Raw genomic sequence first — 27,985 nt, 5'->3', positions numbered from 1 at the left:
ACATGTTTCACATAAAAATGGTTTGTCAGGACACACGCTTACAAAATGTAGTGACTTTTGTCATATTTCTTGCTACACTGCGGCCTCTCTGTTCGGACAGTTTTTGATAACACATTTTGCAAACTTTCCTAACTCTGTGTTTTTTTGCACCTTCTCCAACCATAGCAGATGAGTTGTTAGATAGTGATGCCCAGTCCCTTGATACTTCAGGAATGCGTGGCGTTTCCTGTAAACACATTAAGGAGCAAGCTAGCTGTTCTTTGAATTTTGTAATCGAAATTAAGTGCTTCTTTTTTAGCATTGGGAGGTTTTTTTTGTTTTCAAAAAAAAATGTATTGTATGCCAACCAGCTGTTAACCACAGAAGTACCAAGAACGAGTTCTTCACCTACTTTGTGGTACCATCTCATAGTCTTTCTCACAGCGGTGCTGTATGAAGACATCTGATCAGAAAGATCTATGCCTACTTTAGCCTTATTGTAGGCTGTGTGACAACAAGTGGCTTTAGTACAGACGGCTTGTCTGGTGTTTTTGGATGGAATTTCTACATATTCCGGTTTGTGCACAGTTGACAACATTAACAACTTCTCGTTTATCCTGCCACTTAGTTATAGATAAGGACCCCTTCATCATTTTCTAAACAAATCATTTCTCCTTTCTGGATTTTTTCTTTTGTCAAGTCTTTTGGAATGCCCTTTCGGTTTCGTCTTAAGGTTTCCACAAAGATGAGTTTGTCTCGATAACAAAGAGTTTGCTAGTTGAACAGAGGGCGTATAATAATTGTCAACATATAGGTTGTGGCCACTGTTCAAATGGTTTGCCATGAGCTCCATTACTACAGAGGTGTAGCTACTGAGTTGTCTGTTGCAGCAACGGTACCTTTTCCCCATATAAACTTTTTATACCATAAGTATAGCCAGTTTTGTCACAAAGTTTAAATATTTTAATACCGTACTTATGAGCTTTGCCAGGTATGTACTGGCGGAAAAGTAACCTACCACGGAATGGTATCATTGTCTCATCGATGACAAGGTCTTGTTCGGCTTCTTTTAGGTTAAAAAACATACCATTTATAATAGAAAGCAAGGGTTTTATTTTGCCGATACGCCCATCTCTTTGCGATTGTTGTTATCATTGAAGTGCCAAAAGCGTAAAATTAATTGGAATCTATTTCGGCTCATTACTTTTGAGGCACCTGAGAAGCTGTATAAAGCATTTGTGGACCAATAATCACTTATTCGGGAAGTGTTACTAGGCCCATGTACAAAAGTAGGCCTATAAACTTTTTATTTCTTCTGGATTGGTGTCTCGCCAATCTTTAAGCCTACTCTTACGGCTCAATCGTAATTTAGAAATTACATCGTGAGCATTCCGATTTGTTTCTGTGACCATCAGATCAATGACATCGGCATTAAGACACTGTTCAAAGAAGTCGATCGGTTTTTGAATCATTAGTGGTAATAAATTTGAATGTAGGCCTAGAGTTAAACTCAAAGATCTGCTGTTTACCTTCAAAAACTATGCCAATTGTCACCTTCGTCAGGAGTACTGTTAAACTGTCGTTATGGTATTATCAACATCGGCGTCTGTGTCTTCGTTTGCAACCATTAAAACTCATTTTCAGCAGCTTCGTCCGAGCCCATCACTTGGTTGAAAGTCAGGGTCTGAATCCGTGTCGTCAACCACACTATAGTCCCATGTCCTCAAACACTTTCATCTTCACTTAATCCCGCAAATTAAATCACCTTGAGATGAGGGAAGGTCAATTATTCTGTCAATTTCCGATTGTCGCAAAGGATCGCCCATTTTACGAACGCACTTCACTTTCTAGGCTAAAGCTTCAAAAACAATAGCAGGTTGATGAGGAAAAGGCGCGAAAGTACAGTGAGGTGTCGTCCGAGAGTGATGTAATACACAGCTGACTTACAGCTGCAGTACAATCCAGTGAACTATTCTGCACTACCAACCACAAAAACGTAATATCCCACACCTAATATTGTGTCGGTCATGTACGACCGACGGCATATTTTTATAGTGTACTATGTAACTGTAAATGATCGTGTCGGCCAGGAATGACCGACGATGTAAAAAACGTTATAATATACAAAAAAAATTATCAAATCACAATGGTAAGTGACCAAACTAACAGAAAAAACATGAATAGTTCCTAGTTTTAGCCACGGATAATTTTGGCACTCTAACGCTAAAACAGAATATTTAGGCTTGGCATCTAACGTGTTAATGAGAACTACCACTACCCTTCACATAGTGTAACCCTTAGTGTTTTTTTTTTTACCTTAAAGTATGTTGTTATGCTGTTTTTTTACAGACAGGTTTAGATATATACTTCTTTATGCAAAAAAGTTATTTTTAGTACCTATTTTCGAATTTTTTTATTTTTTTTATTGAAGCCAAAAAGTTGTTTTTGTTTAGATTAGTTTTTTTTTTTTTTAATTCGAATGAAGCCAATTGTCTATTTGTGTGTAGGATATTTTCATGGTACAATAAACACTAGAAGTAAAAACCGTAAAACACTCCAGAATGGGTGACATGCACCAACATGCAGTAGCTGTCTGCATTGTGTGATAACAGCGAAATCACCAAGGAGCAAACACTCATAACAGAGGACCACGGAAGTGCTGATATCTAGTAGAAAGTTACTCACACAACACGTGGTTCCATACACATGCTTCTTACACAATATTACGGCAGACAACAAAATAAAACACGAAAAATATAATGATGCACAACATTAAGTCAGTAGCACACTTTTACGCAATTGCTATGAACATAGTATTACGTCAAAAACCATGAAGAGGTTAAGGTTTAACGTGCTTATGAAACCAAGTCAAGATTTTTCAACCCATCTGGATTTTATTAGTTGGAAGGGTCTACAAATTATTGACTACTGATTTCCCTAATATTCCAAGACTCTGCTACCATATTTACTCTTCACAGTCAGAACGAAACCTGATCAATTAAATCTGTGATTACCATATTGTTATTTTTTTTTTAAGAGTTTATAGACTGATAAGAACACCACAAGCTGCAATCTAGCCAAGGAATATTTATGCAACAAATGAACAGCTAGACATAACACATGGCTCTATGGTGGTAAGGGTTGATTCAATGCGTATTGAGTTCAGCTCCATTTCACCTTCCACTTAGTGCAGTGTCTGACACTATCACGGCTGCGTTATGTATAGAAAACTTGGTTGCTCCACCGTGCTTTGTAATCATGTCTAAAGCATTCCATTGTGCACTTGATGAGACAATGAGAACATCTCTTCATCTGAATTGTAACAGATTTGTACTACTGGGTAAACTAGATAGACCTGTTTTGCAATCTAGGTATGCCTCATGTAGAAACGATACAAAGAGTTTGTTTTTAATGTTTTCATCACCGACTTTTTGGGATTTCTTCACATGGACATGGACTCCAGACAGTTCCAGAAGTCAAGTCTGTGACTAGTCAGACGCTGCACTAAGTGGAAGGTAAAATGGAGGTACACTGAATATTCGCTTTGAATCAACCCCTCCCACCAGGGAACAGTCTGGCACTAGAATGAGGTGTTTTAAAAATTAGAATGTCTCTTGCTTATACTCTTCTGCGGCCACTCTCCTCTCACGTCACTCTCAACTTTACAAAAAATACTATGAGCCCTTTATGAGTGAGATCCTGTTTGGTTTGAACACGCCAACCCCTCCAGTTTATCAGCAAGATATACACTACTGGAATAGTTACAAGTCCCACACAAAAGTTACACACAAACTATTGCAGCAAATGTTGAGTTTAGCTCCAGTTCACCTTCCTCCTACATGCAGCATCTGATGCTGTTGCAGACTTGACTCTTGAAATCTGAAGTCATGTTCGTCTGAATGGATGCAAAAACAGTCAGCGACGAAGAACGAAGAAGCTCAAATCGAAACCCCCCTGCATCATTTCGACATTACGACACCCAGACTACAAAAAATAGTGCAATCTAGGTGAAGAGGTATTGTCATTGTCTCATCAGGTGCACAATTGAGTGCACTACGATGACGATCCTAAAGCACATTTGGAGCAACCAAGTCTTGAAGTCATGTTCGTCTGAAGGGATCCAAAAGATGCTGCACATAAGAGGAAGGTGAACTGAAGCTAAACTCAACATTAGCATTGAATCAACCTTTCCCACCATAGCTGCATTATGTGTAGAAAACTATTGCTGTTTTACATTGTAACAGGCAGATACGAATCAGCTGAGATTACACTATAGTAAGCCTATTTACTGTCACAGTCAAAGATTTGCCAGACCAGCAGTACACAATAGCAGACCTACTCTGGTTCATTACACAAGAAATATGCATTACCTCTCTTTGAGACGATCAAACAAGTGTTTTCGTGTCAGCTCGTAGCACATATACTGCATCAAACCAGCGTTCAGGGAACAGCTCGCTGCTGTGATAGTCAACAATTTTACCCCCTGATGCTACTCGTCCCTCCAGTTCGTCCAACAACTGCAACATGCACAAATCAATTGATTTCTTAATCATTGAAAAAACTTTACTTCATTCATTAGTCTACAACAATAATTCTAACTATAATAATAACTTAGAAAGAACTCTCAAAAGCATAACATTTAAGACGATTAAAGCTATCAGAAACGCAAAATAACTAAAAGTAAAAATCAAAAATACTGACTGAAGCTAAAATAGTAATCCTCTGTCCTTATCTACTATTTGTTATTACACAACATAAGTAGGTACATATACACATATTATAGATAAAACAGTTACATTTAACCTTTACGAGCGCTTACATGATCTGAGCTTGAATTTATGTACTATCTCAAGGGATGGTTTTCTTTTTCCGCCAGAAGTGCAGGAATTGCACCATTGAAGCCATCATTGAATGGCCAGGACTAGGGGTATTTCTGATCAGTACTATCCTTACCTCAGCTGGTGTTGGAAACTCTGGGATGGAATCAACAATTCATTCAATTATTGAGTATTAACTACTGCTGTTTTATGTTATAGTATCAAAGACATTGTTGATTTTATTTTACACAGATTAATATTTAATATGGTTCAGCATAATATACTACAAAATTGACAAGTAATTATGAATAAATTATTTATATAGTATATTATGCTCAACAATATAAGGGTATGTCCATGTAAAACAGGACAAAAATATTTAAAAAATATTTTTATGAAATAACCTAGGTTTGAATGTTTTCAGATAAAGATTATTCTGAGCAATGTTGACAGGCATTAGCTTTTTAGAGGAAAAAGTTTTATTTTTGTTGGTATTTTGTGTTTAGTTAACACCTGTTAGCAGAGTTCATTGATGGCTGTTTGTTAAGTCTCACATCTCAATTTTATAACTGATTATACATTAATCTAGAAGGTGGGCCAGTACCAAGAACCCATCTTTGGAACAAAAGTTAACTAAAATTATGCTTTTTTTTACATTTAGGTTAAGAATTGTTCATTCTATTAGGTTATCTTTTAAACCTTTACTTCATGTAACATGAGGTTACCAAAATTACAGATTTTTCAAGTTTACTCATGTAATACACAACCAATAACAATAATAAAACAGATTCTATTTAAGAAAACTATTACAAGTATGGTACTATTTTTTTTTTTAATTTTTAATTTGTGTTCATTTGCAGGAATTTCGTATAAGTTTTTCTGTAACGTGAGTTACTGTAAAGATGTTTATTCATTAGCACTTTAAACATTGTTTGTATATTGGAGTTAATACTAATACAAACAAGCTCTTAACATAGTTAACCTCAAAACAATTAAATAATTAAGATATATATATATTATATATATATATATATATATATATATGGTAATATTTATATTTGTATTGGTCAGAATATAATGCCTGTTTTAATTGTTCAAACATACTTCTAAATATAAGTGTAACATGAGTTACCAAAATTTGTTCCAATATTTTGGGTTTGATCTTATGATTTTAATAAATATAAAACTTGCATTTAACTGAGATAACCTTACATTATAAGCTTATATAAATCTTTTTATTCAGGAAATTATTATTTGATTTATTAGGCCCACTTCAAGTACACACCAATATGTTGTAACGTGAGTTACCACTTCAACCTAGTGAAAAAGACTCTTTGGTTACATTTAATTATGTTGCTATTTGCCAAAGTGGTATTGACAAGTTTGGAGACCCAAGTAATGTGTTTGAAAAGTGATAAAAACTGTTATAAATTCAAACCGATTGAAAATGATGTTACTTTCGTCAAACTTGGACAAATTTTGAGTGTTCTGCCTCTTCCAGAAATTAAAATTGAAAGGTGGAAGATATTATTATTATTTTAAAAAACAAAATAAAATATCAAAGAAAAGTAACATGTTAGCTACACAGACTGTCTAATTGTTTTAAGCGTTTAGTGAATATTCTTTATATATACAAACCATGTAAAAATGTAGTCTGTAATTACCATAAAGTTATTTGATCTTATCTTTTTATTCTTTCATAGTTGTGTTATGAGAAAAATACAAACTGGAAGTTATAGAACAGGCAAAAAAAAATGTTGTTTTTAGAAATAATAAGTTAAAACTTGTTTTTACACTGGTAAAAAGTTGCATTATTTTTACAATTAAAACAACTATTTAATCATGCCAAACTAAAATAATTAAGTGTACTGATACTAAAGTAGTTATTTAAAAACACAATTCAATATATAAAATTACATAACAAAATTTATTTCTACAAATAACAAATGTCCTTAGGAAAGAGACACATATGTAAACATGAGTTACTGTAACGTGAGTTACTGTCAATTAGCTCAATAGTATATTATTAAAATTATGTTTTTCAGTTCTTATTGTTGTAGTTGTCACAGTTAAACTACACAAACTCTTGAGCCAATCTTAAGTATTTAGATTAAGAAAAATTAAACATTTAGGACAAAAGTTGTTTCATGTTAAAGTTTGCTTTTAAATTATGACGTCCTTTTTGTGTAACATGAGTTACCAAAACTAGAGAATTATTATTACCTTAATTATTAGTCTCAGGAAGTTGAAATCTGGTCAGTGTGTATTATAATTCTTGCTTAATACTGCAAGATATTTTTGCTTAATATTACGCTTTAAAAATTAAAATATTTCAACAAAATAACTTAGGACCCACGTTGAAATGTAACGTGAGTTACCATGGACATGCCCATAATATAAAATAAAATTAACAATGTCTTTAATACTACAACATAAAAGTACAATAGGAAATACTCTGCAGTTACTGTATCAACTTCAATGTAATTGAATCATGCAAATTATTGTAGTGACAATTTTATTTTAGAATGTTGTGTCTTTTTACCTATCAGTAATTTTAGTAATAAGACCAAAATTCTAAAAGATCTCACACAAATGCCTAAGACAGCTAAAAAAACATTATAAAGGTTAAATTTGTACTTTTTATATAAAAAAGGATGATCAGATAAGTTACTTAAATTTAAAACATCTATAGCGTAATTTGGTTTGATATTTTGGTTTCGGTAGTTTAGATGTTATAAATATCAATGATTTGATTGTGTTAGTGGCCGCTTATTATAAGACAGCCTTTATAAACCCACTAGTAAATGTTTAAAGTCCCGCTTTGCACATGTTAAGGATAAACAATTTCAGAGAAAAAAGTGAGTAAAGACCTAATAAGAAACATTCCCACATGAGGGAGAATATACCTCAATGTACGCAGTTCGTTAATCTCCATACCTCCCTCTTGGTTTTTTTCTACTCCTGTAAATAGTTGTCGTAAAAATTAATGTTTCAAAAAAAACTGAATCAATTCCGCAACAACCTTTTTAACTTAGACAAAAATATTCACAAAGTACTAACACAGTCAAAGGACGGATTTTTACTGCATTGTAACATTCAAAGTATTAAAAGTAAGTTTGAAATTTTTGGAAATAATAATTAAAAGTTTCAATGCAATCAAAATTATTTGCTTGAATGAGCATAATGTTGATGAGGAAAATAAATGTGTTTTAAACAAAATACCCAACTTTAGATTAGCGGATGGTTTTTTTTAGAAATGCATCAAGGGGTGGTTCTTGCATTCTCGTCCATGAATCTTTCTCTCTTATAAAAGTAAGGAATGATTTAAATATTTTTAATGAAGAACTATGTTTTGAAGGATCGTTTGTTAGAAATAGAATGTTTAAATCTACTAGTGGTTTCTATATATAGAATCCCTGGGAGTTGCATCACTAAATTGTTTTTAATTAAATTCAGGGCCCTTTTAAATTGTTTACAAAAGGAAACTCTAAAAAAACAAGTAATTATTGCAGCAGATTTCAATATAAATGTGTTGGTGGATGACTTCTTACCGTCAAGTACTTTGAGAACCTAATCATTAGTTCAGGTTTCTCACTAAATGTAAGGCAACCTACAAGAATTACTAAGACCTCTAAAACATGTATTGACAATTATTTTAACAAGTGTTAACTATGTACACAAGTCTATATAAATATTGACCTAGGTTTGTCTGATCATAATGCTTTACTTGTTCAGCTGCCTAAAGGCAAAAATATCAAAAATAAAAATAACTCTTATATCTTAAAAAAACGATTATTTCCAATAAAAAAAGTTCCCCTTATTTGTGGACAGACTATCCTGTTATATTGAATACTTTATTCTTGACAAGTCTGTTGATGAGAGTTATAAAAGATTTTTATCTATAATCAAGCTGTCTCTTGATGAAATTTTTCCTGTCAATGCTATCTCTTTCCAAGCAAAGGAGAAAACCAAAGAAATGGATATTACTCAGGGAATCATAAAATCCTCTGAAAATAAAAGAAGGCTTCATATTCAATCAAAGTGTACTGTACAGATCCTTTATTTCTAAGTTATGTCAAAAAAATATAAAAAAGTGTTCAATAAGGTTGTTGTGGGAAGCGAAGAAATCGTGTAATAGTTCTTATATAATAGATTCTAAAAACACAAAACTAAGGCAATGTGGAATGTAATTAAAGATGAAACTAGGGTCTTAATAAAATCAGTAAAAATGACATTAAATTAAAGATTAATGATAAAGAGATAGATGACCCGATATATGTAGCTAAACTTTTCAACAATCAATATACAAATATAGTAGAGATATTAAAAGTTCCAAAAGTTCCTGTCACATTACCCCCTTCACATTATCTTACATGTGAACAAAATGACATTGAGTTGCAAGTTTTTTCACCCACTAAACAAAACTGAGGTCAAAAATATAATTTTAAATCTGAGCAAACAGTAGTTCAAGTGGATGGGATGAGATCCCTAATAAGATACTTAAATGGTCTGTTGATACAATCTCTGATGTACTAAGTGGACTTATAAATAAGTCCTTATGTGAAGGAATTTTTCCTGAACTATTGAAGTTATCAGAAATTCACCCAATACACAAAAAGGGTTCACGTAGTGAAATAAACAATTATAGGACCAAATTTCTCTTCTAAGTTCGATTTCAAAAATTTTATGAAAAAATTATCCATAGCAGACTTTTTGACTTTTTAGAATCTAATAACAAATTATGTAAAGAGCAGTATGGCTTTAGAAAAAATTCTAGTACACAAGCAGCTCTTTTCTCTTTCGTAAACAGTACCATTGAAGCCTTGGATGAGTCAAGTTACACTGCAGGAGTTTTCTGTGACTTATCTAAGGCTTTTGATTGTGTAAACCACACACTTTTGCTGACAAAGTTAAGAAGAATGGGGTGTCAAAGGCACAGCTCTTACACTATTTATATTCTTATTTATTTAACCGTAAACAGAGGACAGTTATTACTAATAAATCAGGAAAATATTATTCTAATTGGGCAGATGTAAAACATGGTGTACCCCAAGGGTCAATATTAGGCCCCATTGTTATTCATTATCTATGTCAATGACCTGCCAAATTACCTTCCTAAAGAAGTTTGTAGCCTCTTTTTATATGCAGATGATACAACTGCTTTAATTAGACGGAAAATGTTAAGTGACTTAGAACTTTACACCAAAGATGTCATTGACAAACTTCACAAAATTTTCCTTACTCACGGTCTGTTGTTAAATCGAGACAAGACTAATACATTACGCTTTAAATTAAGAAATGATAATTTTTGTAAAGGGTTTAGTAATAATACACACGTTAGTAAAATTTTTAGGCATACATTTAGACACTAAATAAATTTTTCCAACCATATCAATATGTTAAATAAGAAACTTAATTCAACCAGATATGCTTTGGAGTATACTAGTTCGAATAACATCTTTGGAAGTTGGTTTAGCTGTATATTATGCCCATGTATACTCGATGTTGAGTTATGGAATTACTTTGTGGGGTAACTGCTCAGATGTGCAAAAACTCTTTATTAGTCAAAAAGTCAATTATTAGAACAATAGGTCATTGCAACTCAAGAACAACATGTAAACCGTTATTTAAAAAATTTAACATCCTTTACTTTGCCATGTATATACATTTTTGAAATGCTTAAATTAGTACATAAGAATCCTGATCAATTTGAAAAAATACAATTTAATCATAGATACCACACAAGAAAAATTGTAATTTTGTTTCAATATCCGGCACATAAACTAAAGAAATTTGAAACTAGTCTCTTTATCTAGGTTTGAAATTATATAATAATATTCCACAGGCATATAAAAAACTTCCCTTATCTACATTTTACTAAAAAATTAAAAGAAGTACTTTGTCAAAAAACATATTATAGTATAAATGAATTCTTTGAAGATGGTTTATGATGATAACGAATAGTAAAAATATATCTTCAAAAGATCTACAATAGGTTTAGCCTTAGATTTTAATCAATGTTTTCTTTTTTATGTTTTATAGATCAATGTGTCAAAAAGTTATTTTTTATAAGTATGAAAATAATGTTTTAGAATAAGTTTAGTTATGTAGTTTTTTAATCATTGACTATGTACCAGTTTTTTATTACATTGTGATACCAGAAAACGTATTGTACAATAAAATATTTGTCTATTGTCTATTGTCTATTGTCTATTGTCCCATCTTAGATCTGAAATACTGATATTTTAACCAAAATATTGCTGTAAAAAACATGAGAATAACAGTAGAGAGATGGTATTTTATTTATGAAGCTACCTAACCTGGTTAAAGTACAATAAGCGGACCCAGTTTTATATATCGAAATTATCAAATGATATTTAATTATTATACACCGCATTGATATAATCAATCAATAGTAATTAATTTGAATGAACTAAATCATCTGTACCAACTGTATAGCACATTTTTCCTGTCACCTGTCTTAATTTTATCGTTTGATTAATGGTTATGGTTCCTTTATTATTTATAACATTACATAATTGTTGAAGCTATTTCTATTAATTTGAAACTTGTGACTTTTAGTATTTTAGATATGTTGATATTGATTGATAGTTCTCGTATTTGATATATAAAGTAACGACGATTGTAATAAGCTATATAAAAACCGGGTCCATTTATCGTACTCTGCCCACTGACCTAACTGTCTCACCTACACAAAGGCTAACTGTACCCGTCAGCCTTGCACCCAACCCAAGAGCTTATCACACTATTGCTGAACATTCTACTCAAGAGCCATCCACCCTACCCAAAAGGGAGTTTCATCTTTCAAGGAGGAATATTTTAGTTTTAGGCTTTTCTTCAGTTTTATTTAATTTTTCACTTGAAAAATCAACAAATAGGCCTAATGTGAAGTGGTTCTTTTAAACTAGAACAGTCTCATCCAACCATAACATCCTACGTAAGGAATACTACCATTTTGAATGAATCTTCAGACACAAATTGTACACTTAGAACATTTCTTCCAGTCTCCAATATCGATAACTATTTAGGATATAACCTACTAACAAATAAGTTACTTTAAGTTTATCAAACACATAGTCTGTCAAAATAAAAAAAAAAAAATCATTGAGAAAAGGAAAGTATACTGCCATAGTTCAGTAATAAAACGTTTTTGCTCGTTTAAGGTTTAACTTTCATATTTTTGAATTTGTTATTTGTAGTAGCCTACTAAAGTTTTTACTTCAACTATCCAATTTATACAATTCATTTTAACCCTCTAAAGACTAGCACCAACAGATAATGTAGCATGCACTGAGAGAGTATCTGAAAGTCTTAACATCTTCAAAATTAGTAGTCATATAAATACTAAAATATTAATGTAAGAGGCTGGTATTACTTTGAAATTGTGTTGTTTTTGTTTACAATATATATGTTTAAAGGATCAGACACATGAACTACTAGGAAAGTATTTATGCATGATAAACTGAAATTAGACTTAACAGCCAATTAATTAGTTTTATTTGTTCTTATAGTTATCAAATAATAGGCTACTGATTGTTACAATATTCAATAGTTTCCTACCTTGATTATGAAACTATAATAAAATTAGTTACTTACTGGATTTTATCACTTGAAAGATGTAAATTAAATAGGCCTAATTCGTCCCTTTGCAATAAGTTAACTGTTGTATTTGTGTAGGTTACATTATCACAAGTGTAAATGTATGTTAGTCTTGGCAAACCATTAACTGAGAAGAATATTTCCTTGAACTATTGTAACAAACTTTATTAATTGATATCTTCAAACATAATATCGTTAAATCAACCTAACCCAATTTTTGCAGAGACGGGAGTTTCAAAACAACAACAAAACAATGTAACACAACAGGTTGACTGTCGTCTGACAGTGTTGAGTGTTGACAAATTAAACTATAAAATTTAAACTTTGGACAACTTTTTTTTATTTTCGTTTACCATCAATTTGGCAGCCAGGATTTTATCCATGAGGCTTCGAAGTTCACTTGTTCTGTGGTTGTCCATTTTTGTTTTCAAACTATATTTTGTTTAGCATCAGCATTGAGTGTGATATCTGGTGAGTTCAAGCGTTTCAAAACAAATTCTCGTTATTATTGCATAAATAATAAGACGTTCATCACATCATCAACTGCCGACTAACCGGTCATGAGCAACGAAATGCGTGTTCATATTGGTTTTAAGTTGTAAAACATAAAATATGAATCATATAACGATGATTATACATATATAATATACATATACTTTAGGGAACGGTAAAATAGTTCTTTTATTTTATTCCCATGACAAATACTTTTAATAAAACTCAATTATTATATAAATTGTCAATAGCGTTCTCATTTAGAATCCAGCAGTAAAACTTTGTCCAGCACTGCGATATGACTTTAAAATAAACTGAGTCAGCTCGTTAAGTTGAGCTTATTCTTAAATATATAAAGCAGAATATTTAAGGTGTTTGTCGGACTTGTTTTCATCCCAATCACAATCCATACCAGTACAATCCGTTATGGTAGACATAACTTGCACTCGAAGTTTTTTCTCATCTCTTAAAAGTCTCACACGACAATTCACTGTAAATCCTTTAATATGCCAAAAGCATTAAATATGTAACTTATTATCCTGACATAAAAAAAAATCTTACCTCATTAAAATGTATTTTTTACGTTTTGTATTAGTTCGTTTTTTGAAATCTTACATACAATTTTTAAATGTTTTTCATTTTTAAACAAGCATATTTTAGATAGCTTAGACAATAAATACATAAAAATTATAATGTAAACTATATGCAATTCTGATCATCTTGCACTCTCCCGTAGTATTTTCTCTGTATGACACACTCGTAATAATTGATCATTGTTTTAATTAGGTACTGATAACAAATACGTGCAGCTATTCAATGGCAGACATGGCCACCTTTGTGGTCATTCAATCACCCGGTTTCGGTGTTTCCAGAATAACTATTAGTAACTTAACCGCAGTTTTCTTTCTTGTGACTGTACGCTGCAACGTCAAATCCACACAAAACAAACTATGAGGATTTAATAGTAGTTATTGAAAACAACGATGATGTAATTTAGTTATTTCACATTATTAAAATTACTACGATGCCGCGGTCGTCACCACACTACAATTGTGACGTACTTCATTACGGTAATAACTGTAATACTGTTCATAACAGCTATGGCGAGAAGGGTTGATTCAATGTGAATGTTGAGTTTAGCTCCGTTTCGCTTCCGCTTATATGCTGCAATAGACTTAGGTGCTGCTTTATGGTAACCTGAAGTGTTTTCCCTAGATTACATTTTGACATACAACCCTAAATAGATTCGTAACCATCCGATTTGCCTGCAGCTATTACCAACCATTAGTCTACAATACTACTACGGGGAAACAAAATTACAAGTGTATAGTTTAATAATAATTATATTGCAACCAATTTTTTTTGTCCATTGACTTTTATTAAAAGTATTGAAAAAAATAAGTAACTTTTTCTCTCTCTCACCAATTTGAAATACATATATATATATAGAGTTGTATATATGCTATTTTTTTTGGCCTTAAAGAAAAACCAGAACAACACACAGAAAATCCAACTTTTTTGGGCTTAACCCTTGATCCAACATTATGTTGGCATCAACACATAATTGGTCTCAAAATTAAACTTAGCAGAAACATTTTTATGCCTTAAAACGCTTATGTGGTGAATTGGACCAGAACGGGATCCGCACTGCCTATTTTGGTATTTTCCAATCACATATTACCTATGGTCTTGTTGTATGGGGTGGAGCCTCCCATGCCGAAGAGGTATTTATACTACAGAAAAAAGGCTATCCGTATCATTGCTGGAGCTGGTAGGCTTGATCACTGTAGGGATATTTTTGTACAGCTCAGGATTCTCACTCTACCTTGTCTGTATATAATGCAATGCTTGTTGTATCTTAGAACAAATGAAGACAGAATTATGCTCATAAATGAAATCCACTCGTACAATACAAGAAATAGCCATTTAATAAATTTACCTCCACATAGACTTAGCAAAAGTGAAAAAACCCTCTGCACATTGCATCTAAATTCATGAATAAATTGCCTATGGAAATGAAAAAATTAAAAGACTGTTCTTTTAAATCAAAATTATATAATTTCTTGTTAAATAAAATGCATTTTATTCAATAAGTGAGTTTTTATTGAGTCAATGGACTGACAATGACTTCTTTAACTAGTGAAGTACAATTATAAATTATACTGACCTGCCTATGTACTTGTGTGAAATATTTTGTGGCCAATAAATTATTCTATTCTATTCTATTTAGGAGTTTTCCATTTTTAATAAATAAAATAACTTCAAAAACTAAAACTGTGTAAAAGTAATAAGCAGTCACTAACAGGTTTTACATATTTTACCTATATTATTTACTTTATATTATATGCTCTAAGTGAAAAGTGTTTGAGCATATAGTAAGATGAAATCAGAACAAAGTCAAGTGACAATGAATTTATGAACTTTACTGTAAAGAAGTAAAGAGTTAATAACTAGGAATAAGTAATAAGTAAATTTAAATATATTAGACTAGTTTTTATCTGTTTTATTATTATTATTATTATGAGTCGGCCTGGTGATCAAAGCATATATGACAATGGCAGTTATAATACACATGCGTCACTCTTCTTTTTTGGTGGGGCAAAATATATAACATTTTATTCACAACGATTTCTTCGGCTGGATCTGCAAGATATGTAACCACTCGTTTCTGAGCCAACGGGTGGAAATTAAACGAACATAACCTCAAAACTAACGATGATTTCAGGTAAATGAGATGAGATGAACTGACAAGGAAGTAGGGATAGAGGAATAGAAGGGGATTCAGGTTCCCTACTCCACCAAAATAAAGAGAAACCTCGCTTTCTTGGAAAATCGCGTCGTCCGGCAGATAAATTGGTTCCACATGTAGCAATTAATTTTATTTGTTGGTAACACTATTTTTACATTAACTGAAAAAAAATCTGCAAAACGGATGATTAATTTAATTCCGAACCTTGCTTCTCAGTTACATGGAAGTTAAAACTTTTAGTAGATTAAAATACAAGAATGCCAATACCCAGTTCTATGTAGTATATATGTGTGTGTGTGTGTGTGTGTGTGTGTGTGTTTTCCTCAAGGAACAAACATCAACTAATGGAGATCATCTGTAAAACGAGATTGGCTTGTTTGAAACTTGAAGCAACTGCTCTTTTTTGCATACCATGTTCACTTTTTTAATTTCATGACCGAATAGAAAAGACTGAATCAATGTTACATCATTAACTTAGTGACGAATGAAAAAAACACTACAAGTCATAAGTCCAATGTTAATCGCTTGATTATTTACATCATATGTAAGTATCTTTACATTCAATGAAGCCGCAAGACACAATATTGATAGAATTTCAAGAAATCATTAGGCAGAAAGGAAAACTGGCAATTTTGAAACCTTTAGTTGATGTTACTTTTGGGCAAAATAAATTTGACTCAACACTTTGAATTAGGGAAGTGTTAAGAATACAGACTCATCTTAAAAAGCCACTACAAAAATATTGTGTAACCCTCCTTTTAGTAGGAAAGTACAATGTAGATATCGATCAGCATATAGAAAATATTAACAGAAATGGAGAATAATGTTAAAGATTTCAGCATATTTTGGAGAAGGAAAAAATGAGTTCTTAAAAGTGTGTGCTGAAAAATGTATTGAGATTAATTTCATCAGGAAGGTGAGCTTAATGTAATGAGGAATGTAAGTGTATTGAGGAAATCAAATCTGCTTGTATAATCATAGATGTAATAACAGATGTGTCTCACAAAGAGCAGTTAGTTTTCATTATTTAGAATGTTTTGTGTCAAGAAAGGGAGAGGAAAGACTGGAAATTGTATGAAATATTTCTACCTGACTCAGGAAAGAAACCAAAAGCAGAAAATAACATAACAAATAATAAGTGTAACAGAGTGAATTCCAGTTGGATTTGAATTTATCTACTGAAGGTATGGCCACGACACTGCCTCAACATGTTTGGAAAGTTTAAATGTGGGAAAACAAAAAAATTGAATAGAAAACCACCAGGCATATTTTACACCTTGCAATGGTCACACCTCAAATTGGTGTGGTACACATGCAATAGACACTAGTATTGAGATGAAATTATACTTTAGAAATGTAAAAAAAGCTTGAAAACACAAATTCAGCAATCGCTGGAAGATGGGAAATTTTAAAAATAATGCTAAAATATCTCATCACTTGGCGATAAAAACAAGATGAAGTAGTGATAGAATAGAATTAATTAATCCCTTAGCAGAACTGGAATGTTGTAATGCCAGTATGAAGGAGTTGGAATACTTTGAATTACAAGCCGATGAAAAATACATGGCATTATCTTTTTAAAAAATAAAAAAAGGCTGCAGAGGAATTAAAAAAAGGATCCTCAGCAAAAAGTGACTGTAACACGAATGAAAAAGAGATTCCATGATGAAAGTGGTGAAGAAAAGCACTTTCTAAGGAAATCATTTCCTGAGTAAAGGGAGGTACTAATAGTGGAGCTGCTAACAAGAGAGGGGGAAGAGGAGATTCAGAAATCCTGGAACAACCGACCAGCTCCACCAGCCACTCAAAACAAATGGGGTGGTAACGGGTATGGAGCCAACCCTTGGGATGCCCCAGGGGATAACCAGGTTTGGAGTGGCCCATCTCAGCAGTGGGGAATGAATCAGAATCAAGAAGGAAACTACGGACATGGCTGGGGAGCCCAGGAGAACTTCGCTGGAGGGCCTATGCGCAACAACATGTACTCAGGTCGCACCAGAAGGACGACTTCAACAAGTTCAAGTAATCATCCTGCTCTTGATATTATGTTAACTGAACTAATGACAGCTCTGAACGAACATCACAGTCCTCACGACTGTATTTACCATCTACTAAAAAATAGAAATAAGATTACCACCTAGACATAGAAGATGACTCTTCAGCATTTACAGACCATCATAGTTTCAGTGAAAAACAAGATGAAGAACTAGCATACGCTTAACATTAATATTTTCAAAAAAATTATCTCAAAAGAGGAACTTTTTTTACAAAGAGTTAAACTTTATGCAAGTTGTAGTATCCATTTGATAGAAGAGCATTCAATAAGCTCTTCCAAATAAATAACCACTTAAGTAGTGGTGGGAATGGTTGACGCACCATGAGTTTAGCTAGAGTTCACCTTTCTTTTAGTATCTCTTGAATCTTGAATCTTGAATCTGTATAGCGTCTGGAATTTGATACTGACAGAGACTTGATTCCTGGAATCTGGAGTACGTTCATCTGAAGAGATTTAAAAAAGTTGGCGATGCAGAACCTCAAATGAACTCTTTACATCATTTCGACATCTGAGGACAACTAGATTACAAAATCGAAACAGTGGTATGATGATCAGTATGAAGCTAAACACAATGAAATGTATAGTTATGACCTCCCGTGCATTACATTAACAAACCCATTCTTTCGCGACTACACCTTATGTGATACAACCCTAATCAGGAAAAGCAGTATTAAGGGTGTTATTTCCTCAGTATATTTGTGAGGCCACCTGCTATACAATAGCTCAGAAACCTGACCACCTAGGTAACAATCATAACTATAACACTAGAAACGCTTATGACTATGCCCTGCCAACACACCACCTCACCCTGTTTGAAAAGAAACCTACCTACATGGGGAGGAAACTTTTCAAACAACTCCCAGAAGATCTGAAGACAAGAACTTCAAGACATTGCTCAAGACCTGGCTGCTACAGACATCTTTTTACACCCTAGAAGAATTCTTCAATGCCTGACTATTTATGGTAACATTTCTGTACCATATATAAACTTAGCTTCATCATCTCTTTGTAACTCTAACTGTTACCTATTTATATTTTCAACTAAGCTATCTTATAAATAAAAATGAATGTCGAAATGTGTTGGTAAGCGCTAAACTCGATAACGGGTGGACGGATTCGGTTAATTCTTTTTGTAAAATGTTCATTGAAATCCGAGGAAGGTTTTTATGAAGAAAAAGTTAAGAAAATATATCTGGAATATTTTGGAATTCAGGAAAAATTGTAGTTTGTACGTTTCATAATTAAAATTAAACTGGCACTAAACAGCTGTTGACAGCTATAGTTCGACAAACTTTCTGAAACATCTGCTTACATTTAAATGTTACCAATAATAAATAAACAGTGCGTGATCGTGTAATGCAGATAGTAAATAAAAACATTAATATATCTGTGACCTAATCTATTGAGTTTGCTTTTGTCAACTGATACACGAAACAAATTCGTATATCGTGTTTTGTGCAGAGTGTTTACTTAGTTAGTGTTTGTTTAGTTTCGTGATTAGTGAAAAAATAATTTATATTTGATATGCCTCCTATAAGACAAAGCAATTTAGGTAGAAGAACCAGAAATGCTACAAACCAAGCTAATTACCGATCTAATCGTACTGCACAAGAACGTGACGACGGAAATGAACGTGAAAGAATTCGGATATTACAAACGCGTGAATCGCCGAGCGCGACATTCAACTATAATAATCGCGCAAGTTTGAATCGAGCTGCTTTCAGTTACGATATGTCAATTGACTACAGTAACTACCAATGTGTTGTTATTGGTTCTATGAACTCGGTTTGCTCACACTGTAAGGCATTAAAATACAAAAACGAAGCCAATGGATTGTGTTGCGCAAATGGTAAAGTAAAAATTGATACCATTGGATCCACCACCAGAACCATTGTACTCATTGGTTTCAGGAATAGGAACAGATTCTATACACTTTTTGACACATATTCAACAATATAACAATTGCTTTCAAATGACTTCATTTGGGACAACAAATGTAGTTCGGGAAAATTTTATGCCAACTTTCAAGGTATGTATTATAGCAGTTACTCATAATTATTTTTAGCGAACAAAATTTTCTGTCACCAAAGTTAAGATGTGTCACTAATCTTTAATTTCTTAATCACTTATATATCACTTAGTCATCATATTATATGGTGATTCAGTTTCAGTGACACTTTTATTATATTTTATATTTGATAGATATTAGTTAAAACTAAATATATACTTTTTAAGATAAAATATTATTTAAGTTTGATCACTGACAATCCATTAATTTATATCACACCATAATATTTTTTTTTATTTACAGATACAAGGGCAAATATATCACAGAGCAGGTTCACTGTTACCAGTGTCAGATAGCGACAACAAATTCCTGCAAATTTATTTTATGGGCAATTCACCACAAGAAAATTGATCTGCGTTGTGCACATAACAATTTAGTAAAGAGGTCTATTGTAGAACAATTACAAACTTTATTTCATCAACACAATCAATTGATTATATTGTTTAAAACTGCCCTGGATCTGATGCCATCCGATAATCACAAAATTGTAATCAGAGCTGATAAAACACCTGCAGGTCAACATACAAGACGTTTTAATGCACCAACTATTGATGAAGTTGCTATCGTTGTAGTTGGAGAAAACTTGGAATCCCGTGATATTGTTTTTACATCGTCGGAATGATCAATTACAACGTATAAAGGAAAACACACCGCTCATATGATGCACCTGCAATATCCCATTATATTTTGGCAAGGTGAAGATGGCTACGATTTCTCAATAAAAATGATAAATCCCATTACAGGTAACTAAAATATTAGTTTAGCTATGGCGATAATATCTCAGTCATTATATTATGTATATTTTAATTTTATATTTGAATGTTTATTACAACAAAATATATTTACAGGTTCTGAAACCAACAAAAAAGTCAGTTCAATGAACTATTATTCATACCGCCTAATGATTCGGGAAAATGAAGAAAATCACATATTGAAATGTCGGTGATTATATCACAAATATGTTGTTGACATGTATGTTAAAATTGAAACGGAGAGATTAACATTCATCAGGTTGAATCAAACCAAACTCCGATCTGAAGAGTATATTCACCTTCGAGATGCGATTAATACTGATGATGGAAATGCACAGATGAATGTCGGTCGGATGACTATTCTTCCAGCAACATACATCGGAAGCCCTCGGCATATGCACGAATATGCTCAAGATGCCATGTCGTATGTTCGTCATTATGGTACAGCAGATTTGTTCATCACATTTACATGCAATCCGCAATGGATAGAAATCAAGCAGGAGTTATTCCCTGGGCAAATCACCCATTGATCGTCATGATATTACAGCCAGAGTCTTTAGACAAATTGAAATCTTTAATGGATTTCATCGTAAAACATAATGTGTTTGGTGAGACACGCTGCTGGATGTATTCTGTGGAGTGGCAGAAACGAGGATTGCCACATGCACACATTTTGATTTGGTTGGTTGAAAAGATAAGGCCAAATGAAGTTGATGGAGTGATATCAGCTGAAATCCCTAATGTACAAGTAGATCCTGGATTGCATGAGGTAGTTATCAAAAACATGATACATGGTCCCTGTGGAACTCTTAATCAAAATTCACCGTGTATGATGGATGGTAAATGTTCAAAAACGATATCCACGGACATTAATATCGGAAACAATTACTGGTAATGACGGTATCCATTGTATCGTCGCAGATCGACAGCAGACAATGGAAAATCAACAATTGTCAAATTAAATCAACAAGATATTGAAATAGATAATCGTTGGATTGTTCCATATTCACCCATTTTGTCAAAGACATTCAAAGCACACATCAACGTTGAATCTGGCCATTCAGTGAAATCTATTAAATACATTTGCAAATATGTAACCAAAGGGAGTGATATGGCTGTGATTGGAATTGGTGCAGAGAATTCCAATGATGAAGTTACCCAATACCAAATGGGCCGCTATGTCAGTAGTAATGAAGCAGTTTGGCGAATATTTTCTTTTCCTATTCATGAGAGACACCCTTCTGTTGTTCACTTAGCTGTGCATTTAGAAAATGGACAAAGAGTGTATTTTACAGCACAGAACGCAGTACAAAGAGCTGCTCAGCCACCATCTACTACATTAACCAGTTTTTTTGAGACATGCCAAAACGATGATTTCGCACAAAACATTGCTATATTCTGAAATGCCAAAAATATTATACCTGGAATCAATCCTCAAGGAGATTTATACGACGGAAACAAGGAAAACCAGTTCCAGGATATACAGATGTATATTCCACCGATGCGATTGGCCGGATTTATTCAGTACATCCAAGCAATGATGAATGTTTTTATTTACGACTGCTATTAGTCAATGTACGTGGCCCCAACATCATTCCAACAGTTACGAACTGTTGATGGTGAATTGTGTGGATCCTACAGAGAAGCCTGTCAACGTTTGCAATTGCTTGAAAATGACGCTCATTGGGATCAAACTCTCAATGATGCTGTAATATCATCACACGCTCATCAAATACGAACATTGTTTTCTATAATCATATCTACATGCTTCCCATCAAACCCAATTGATTTGTGGATCAAGTACAAAGATTATATGTGTGATGATATTTTGTATCAAATACGGAATAGAATGGGAAATCCAAGAAATTTACAATGAAGCATTGATTTCAATTGAGGACATGTGCTTGATAATGTCAAACAAACTATTAATTCAATTAGGCCTGACCGCGCCCAATCGTCCAATGCATGACGCTTTTAACCAAGAGTTGCATCGAGGAAAAACTGTATGATTTCAACGCTTTGAAAGAATTAATTCAAACAAATCTTCCACTGTTAAATGAACAACAGAAGTATGTATTTGAAACTCTTATGAAAGTAACAAATGATGAAACTGGAGGGATTTACTTCTTAGATGCACCTGGTGGTATAGGAAAAACTTTTTTTGATTTCATTAATATTAGCAACAATTCGCTCACAAAATAAAATTGCACTTGCACTCGCTTCGTCGGGAATCGCAGCAACTTTGCTTGAAGGTGGTCGAACAGCCCATTCAGCACTAAAATTGCCATTAAATATGCAAAGCAATGAAACTCCAACCTGCAACGTTTCGAAGAAACTCTGCAATGGCAAAGGTTTTGCAGCAATGTAAATTGATTGTTTGGGATGAATGCACGATGGCACATAAAAAATCTTTGGAGGCTTTAGACAGAACCTTAAAAGATCTACGGAGCAATAATAACCGATTTGGTGGTGCAATGATTTTATTAGCAGGAGATTTTCGTCAAACATTGCCAGTGATTCCACGATCAACGCCAGCTGATGAACTCAATGCATGTCTAAAGTCCTCCAATTTGTGGAAACATGTCAAAGTAATTCATTTAAGCAAGAATATGCGTGTCGAGTTGCAAAATGACCAATCTGGAAACATATTCTCTAAACAACTCATTGACATTGGTAATGGCAAATTTCCTATAGACATGTTGACTGGCTGCATTAACTTTCCTCTAAGTTTTTGTCAGTTAACTCGATCAAAAGATGAACTTATTCAGAAGGTGTTTCCAGATGTTTCTCAAAATTACAGAAACCATGATTGGTATTGAGCGAGAACGAGCTATACTGGCTGCAAAAAAACATAGATGTAAATGAATTAAATTTCAAAATTCAAGAACAAATTACAGGCGAATTGAGGATATATAAATCAGTTGATTCGGCTACTAATCAAGATGATGTAGTCAACTATCCACCGGAATTTTTAAACTCGCTGGATTTGCCAGGATTGCCACCTCACAATCTTCAATTAAAGGTTGGATCGGTGGTGGTTATAATGTTGCGAAATATCAACCAACCGCGTCTTTGCAACGGGTACACGGTTAGCGATAAAAAATATTTACTAAACAATGTGATAGAAGCAACTATACTCAAAGGAAAGTATAAAGGAGAGGATGTTCTCATACCGCGCATCCAAATGATTCCGACTGATGTGCCATTTGAGTTTAAACGACTACAGTTTCCAGTGCGGCTTGCTTTTGCTATGACTATAAACAAGTCCAGGGGCAATCATTAAGTGTTTGTGGTATTAATCTAGAAAAAACCCATGTTTTCTCACATGGTCAATTGTATGTTGCCTGTTCCCGTGTTGGAAAACCATCAGATTTTGTTTATCTATGCGCCAGGTAATCAAACAAAAAACATTGTATACCACAAAGCACTACAATAATAATAATAATAATTATGATTCACATGATTAACAATAAAGCGATTACTTACTTTTAAATCCTTATATATGTTTTATTTAATTATTTTTTATTCACAACGCCCTATCACCAGGGTGACGGTTCTGTTCAGGAGAATTTTTTTAAATATGTAGGCAAAAAAACTGCCACATTACAAATCTTTTTGACAGGACGAAGTCTGTCGGGTCAGCTAGTTGTATATACAATTTTAAGATATGAAATGTACAAATCTTTAACAATGACACCATTACTGTACTCAATGTCCATGTAAATGAAGAATTTTGATTGATTGATTGTAGGTCAACATGTGTATCTTCACACTGACTTTGTGTAGGGCTTCTAATGTACTTTTTCTGATTACAAGCTACTTTTACTTCCCACCATAGCTACGTTATGTGTAGAAAACTCAGTTGCTCTACCGCACTTAGAGATCATGTCAAACATTGTAGTGCACTCAATTATTGTACACTTGGTGAGTCAAGTAGGATACCTTATTATAGTAGTCTAGGTGCAACAATGCAAAATGTTCATTTGAGGTTCTTCATCGTCGATCTTTATTTAATTCTTCAAAAAACAAGACTAAGAGACTATTTTCTTCCAGATGCAGGCAGCACTAAGAGGAAGGTGAGCTGGAGCTAAACTCAACATTCACAACTACTTAAGGCCAACCTCACAGATAAATAATTGTTTTTTAACAAGTAATTAATGATTGTGCTGCAATTAAGATTATGAAAAGCTTCTTTAATTTCATAACATCACAACCTAAAGTATGGCAAAAAAAATTGAGAAGTTTAAACTTGATTATAATTTTGGATTCCAAATAAGTTTATTGTGATATTTAGAGTTTGTGACATAAACAACAATAAGTTATATTTTACTTTTGTTTGTGTTTTTTAATCCTCATTCTTTACACAACCATATCAGTTTATACAAAATTAAGTACATGCTTAAGCCTGAAGGAGTTAAAAAGATTATGTTCAGTGACAAGCTGTAAACCAAAACTCTGCCCGATGCCACAAAAAGTTGCTGGACTTGATGATTGTCAAAAATTATCGCTAGAGCTTTTCTAGGCAATCACTATAACCAAAACTATATGGCTAAAATTATACTTTAAATAGAGCAGACCAAAGATATTTACAGGATCTTCATCGCCTTTATGGTGATACTGTGCTTGGAGGCATTTATAATCAGTCCAATTGCCTTAGAAGCCCTACACAAAGTCAATATGAAGATATACATGTTGACTGAGAAAATAACACCCATAACACTACTTTTCACCTGATTAGGGTTGTATCACATAAGGTGTAGTCATGAAGAATAGGTTGTTAATGTAATGCACATGAGGTCATAACTATACATTTCATTGTGTTAAGCTTCATACTGATCACATCACTGTGTGATGCCCCGCAGACAACACTGAAGATGAGGCAACTATCAATTGTAGAGGTAGCACAGAAAACCTTTATAATCTGTGACAAACAAAAAGTGGAACCCAAGAGAAAAAATCAATATTATTTTAAGATGTCAAAGAAAAGACCTTGTGGTATGCCTGATGCAGCCATGAATAGTTCTGTTATAGCACCATCAAACTTGAAAACTTGTTATTTACCCATAAGCTAAAAGTGAAAATAGTTCAAAAATTTCCATTAACCCTTTAAGTGCTGAGTTTTTAATGGTGCTGTCACCTGGTACTGCCGGGTTTATTTGCTAGGTACAGAGCTATCTACAGTCAGCATAGATGTCTATCATCTACCATGATCAATTTCAGTAACACCTTCATTTACCAAACTGCCGCCAGAATCTCCTGATTCATAACATCAGACCATGGTTAATAAATTGAGTCCACATTTTGATCGCCATTGTTCTCAGAAAAGTTGCAAACTGCTAACATACAACAATGTATCTGGACAAATATAAAATTGATAAACGTCCACAAATAATACTTTCCATACCGACTAATTAAACCACAATCAAAACAGAAAATTAAAATAATTAACAATAGCAACTTCAAAAGGCCAATAAAAAAAATTAGAAAACAACAACATCCAGGTGAAACTTCTCCATGTGCTTGAGTTATAATATTTTTATAATTAATCGTCAGAGTATAGTACCAATTAAAATCACTACTGTGGATTTGTAGTAGTTCAATAAACACTACTAGAAGCCAAACTGTTTTATCTTACAGCTGCTAGACATTGTGTAGCGAAGTAGCTGTTTGACACCTGATAACACAGTTGTGGCAGTTAAGGGTTGGGTTTGCATGGAAGTTAATTCCATGGGATTACAACTTATACAGATATTGATGGTTAATACTATCAAAAGTCTAAGCAAAGTATATACAAACACTATCAAGCTGCAAGCGTCTAGTGAAAATTAGAAATATTAGACATTTCAAGTAAAAATCCATACACATTGAAAGAAAAGAATGATTGATTGAGCATAAGGCTTTTAAACAACTTTTTGGAATAATAGTCTGTACTTTGAAACCTCATTTTTGACTACCAGACTAGAAAATGAGCACTACAAAGCTAAATTTGAGCCTAAAGAGGAAAAATACTTATCTTCAACAACTTGTTAAATAATACAGTTATTTGAAGAGAGATCAAGAAATCACAATGTTTGAGAATTTTTGGCAGTATCTTATTAGGACCTGCATGTTTTTATGGAGAGTTAGAAATACACATCTACTTGTTTTAAGACCCAACTCGAAATGAATATAGAGCAGTAGCAACTGTAGAGCAGTCAAAGTTAGAAAGAGGTTGCCGTGGTTGAATACACGGAGGAAAAGAAATCCACAAAAATATTGAAGACCACATGAGGGAATAATCTCTTCCTTCCTTCATGCTCAAATTCCCTAACTGAAATATCATTTAAATATCATTAAATTTGAGGTTAATATATTTATAAATAATTATAAATAATAATATACTTAAATATCATTCGCTTTAGGTTTTAAACATAAATCCAAAACACTCTGATGTGAGTATGTAGGCCTGTTGCACAATTCAGAGACTATGCAAGTCGAGTAAACACTGCTTTCTAAGAGATTTACATTGTACTAACTGTGTGAAATTACGAGTATTCGTATCTAAAACTGTATCTCTGCGTGTAACAATTTTGACAAGATTTCAATCGTCAACTTCTCAGCTACTGTATTAGGTATAAAGCTTTCTTCTACCAATATCTCACTATAAACTCCCTCCTCTTCATGCATTCAAAGTATAATGAGAGATGTCTGTTTCTTGTGACAAATCAGCCATATTTATTATTTATATTGATTTTTCAATTTTAGAGATTGAAATATAGAAAATTAAATAACTCTATCTCTGTTTTAAGCTGTGTATTAGAGACAAGATTCATAAACAATAGTGCTCCAAAATACAATATGGACTAACAAGGAATTACTTTCTTTCTTTTTTGATTGATTTTGAATAAAAAAAGAAAGAAAGTAATTCCTACAAGCTGCCATAAAATTCTACTACAAATATGATGATACTGACCTTAACTTCATCTAATATGGGGCACTGATACTCATCATCATAGGACTCATAACATTGGTGTTCTTTGGCTATTTTCCCCACTTCCAGCCACTCAAAGTTAGTTTGTTTTGCCAACTCATAGCAGAGGGTAGACTTCCCCACTCCAGGAGTTCCTGTTGATAATAAAAGAGTGATAATGACAGTTAAAATAAGACCTATACAGTTAGTTTTGCTGTTAGTGGAAATATAATATTGTTATTTTGTTGTGATTCGACTGTGAAGAGAGAATAAACGTTTAATTCCATAAATGCGTAAAACCAGTGTTTTGAGACCTCATATCTTCAAATTTTTCTGTTGGAAGATCTTTCTTGTGGTAATTCCGTAAAGGTACACTTGCACCATCTCTAGTTCTAGAAATCAAGCACTGCTTCTAGAAATTTACCCTTGTATGTATTTATTTCAAAACACGTATAAGGGTAAATTTTATATTTATATTTCTATATATGAGGGAGGGTCACTCT

The 27,985-nt window shown here is 33.1% G+C and overlaps 1 protein-coding gene across 1 annotated transcript in view; it reads right to left on the bottom strand.

Moving 5' to 3' along the window:
* LOC124371794 (adenylate kinase isoenzyme 6-like) overlaps nt 1–27,985 on the bottom strand; it is a 46,124-nt gene that overhangs the window by 4,844 nt on the left and 13,295 nt on the right. Inside the window, exons 2-4 of the mRNA XM_046830148.1 lie at nt 27,486–27,637; nt 4,371–4,496; nt 151–226 (exon numbers count right to left, since the gene is read on the bottom strand). Of these exons, the coding sequence (XP_046686104.1) occupies nt 151–226; nt 4,371–4,496; nt 27,486–27,637 (354 nt within the window). The remainder of the gene's footprint in view (nt 1–150; nt 227–4,370; nt 4,497–27,485; nt 27,638–27,985) is intronic.

Source organism: Homalodisca vitripennis, unplaced genomic scaffold (genome assembly GCF_021130785.1).
Source record: "Homalodisca vitripennis isolate AUS2020 unplaced genomic scaffold, UT_GWSS_2.1 ScUCBcl_1990;HRSCAF=6301, whole genome shotgun sequence".
Lineage (NCBI taxonomy): Eukaryota > Metazoa > Arthropoda > Insecta > Hemiptera > Cicadellidae > Homalodisca > Homalodisca vitripennis.
This window is presented reverse-complemented; position numbering and strand designations above follow the sequence as displayed.